At 51.4% G+C, this 834-nt stretch overlaps 1 protein-coding gene across 1 annotated transcript; it reads right to left on the bottom strand.

Moving 5' to 3' along the window:
• Window positions 1-101: 101 nt before the first annotated feature.
• On the bottom strand, window positions 102-299 carry Pmar_PMAR027469 (hypothetical protein; the record flags this gene model as incomplete). The annotated part of the gene is made up of 1 exon (XM_002775000.1): window positions 102-299. A coding segment is annotated over one exon (198 nt), but the record flags the coding sequence as incomplete, so codon positions are not given.
• Window positions 300-834: the final 535 nt, after the last annotated feature.

The raw sequence follows: 834 nt of genomic DNA, 5'->3' as shown, positions 1-834 counted from the left end.
GCGATAGAGAGACCATTAGTTACCCTTGTCATGGAAGTCGAGGACAACGAGCCGACCAGCTGCGGGGAAGTCAGGCCATTGCTCCCCAAGGAGTGGATGACTTCAGCGGCGATCTCGGGGGAGGCGGCTAGAGAGTTAACCATGGCAACCACATCCTCGTCCGGTTGGTAGAACTGCACAGGCGCTGCGTGCGCAGCTTCTTGTTGGTTGCCGTTGTCGCCGCCGACGAGATCGTGGCCGCCATTGTTGTCTTCGACGCGAATGTCAATATTGCCGTTCCCATCAGGGGCACCGTCCATTGGTTAAATAAATGGAGAAGAAAAACGAGCCCGCGCCGCAACTGCGGAGGGAAGGTATACATATATCACGAGCTACTCACAACTGGCCTGGAGTACAGGCTACGAAAGCCTCCTAGATGTTTCTCGCAATCGTAAATATGCAGTACTGTTACGGTCTACTTCGCTCGCCGACGACACAAGTTACCGCACTCTCGAATTTTTTTTGTGTGGTTGTTTCCGCACCGGTGACTCTGGTCTTGTAACTAAACTTGATTACTTCGTAACCATCACTTATGGGAATTTCCATGCTGGGATGGTCATACCAGAACAAGCGTCATACGATATGGGTTACTCGTCATCGATGAATCACATGCGGTCTTCAGAGCTAGGTGGTGCCGGTCCCAGTATTATGCCACACTCTCGAGAAGAACAACTACAGCAGATCCTGCTAAGGCATCAGGTTCAACGTCCTCAGAGAGGTGCTCAGAGGCAGCAACAACTCCAACAACTCCAACAACAACAAGCAACACAGGATTCAGCAGTGCAAAATCTGTTC

The sequence above is a fragment of the Perkinsus marinus genome, assembly GCF_000006405.1.
Source record: "Perkinsus marinus ATCC 50983 genomic scaffold scf_1104296957146, whole genome shotgun sequence".
In the NCBI taxonomy this organism is placed as follows: domain Eukaryota; phylum Perkinsozoa; order Perkinsida; family Perkinsidae; genus Perkinsus; species Perkinsus marinus.
The sequence above is the reverse complement of the archived record's forward strand: the minus strand, read 5'-3'. Positions and strand labels throughout refer to the sequence as shown.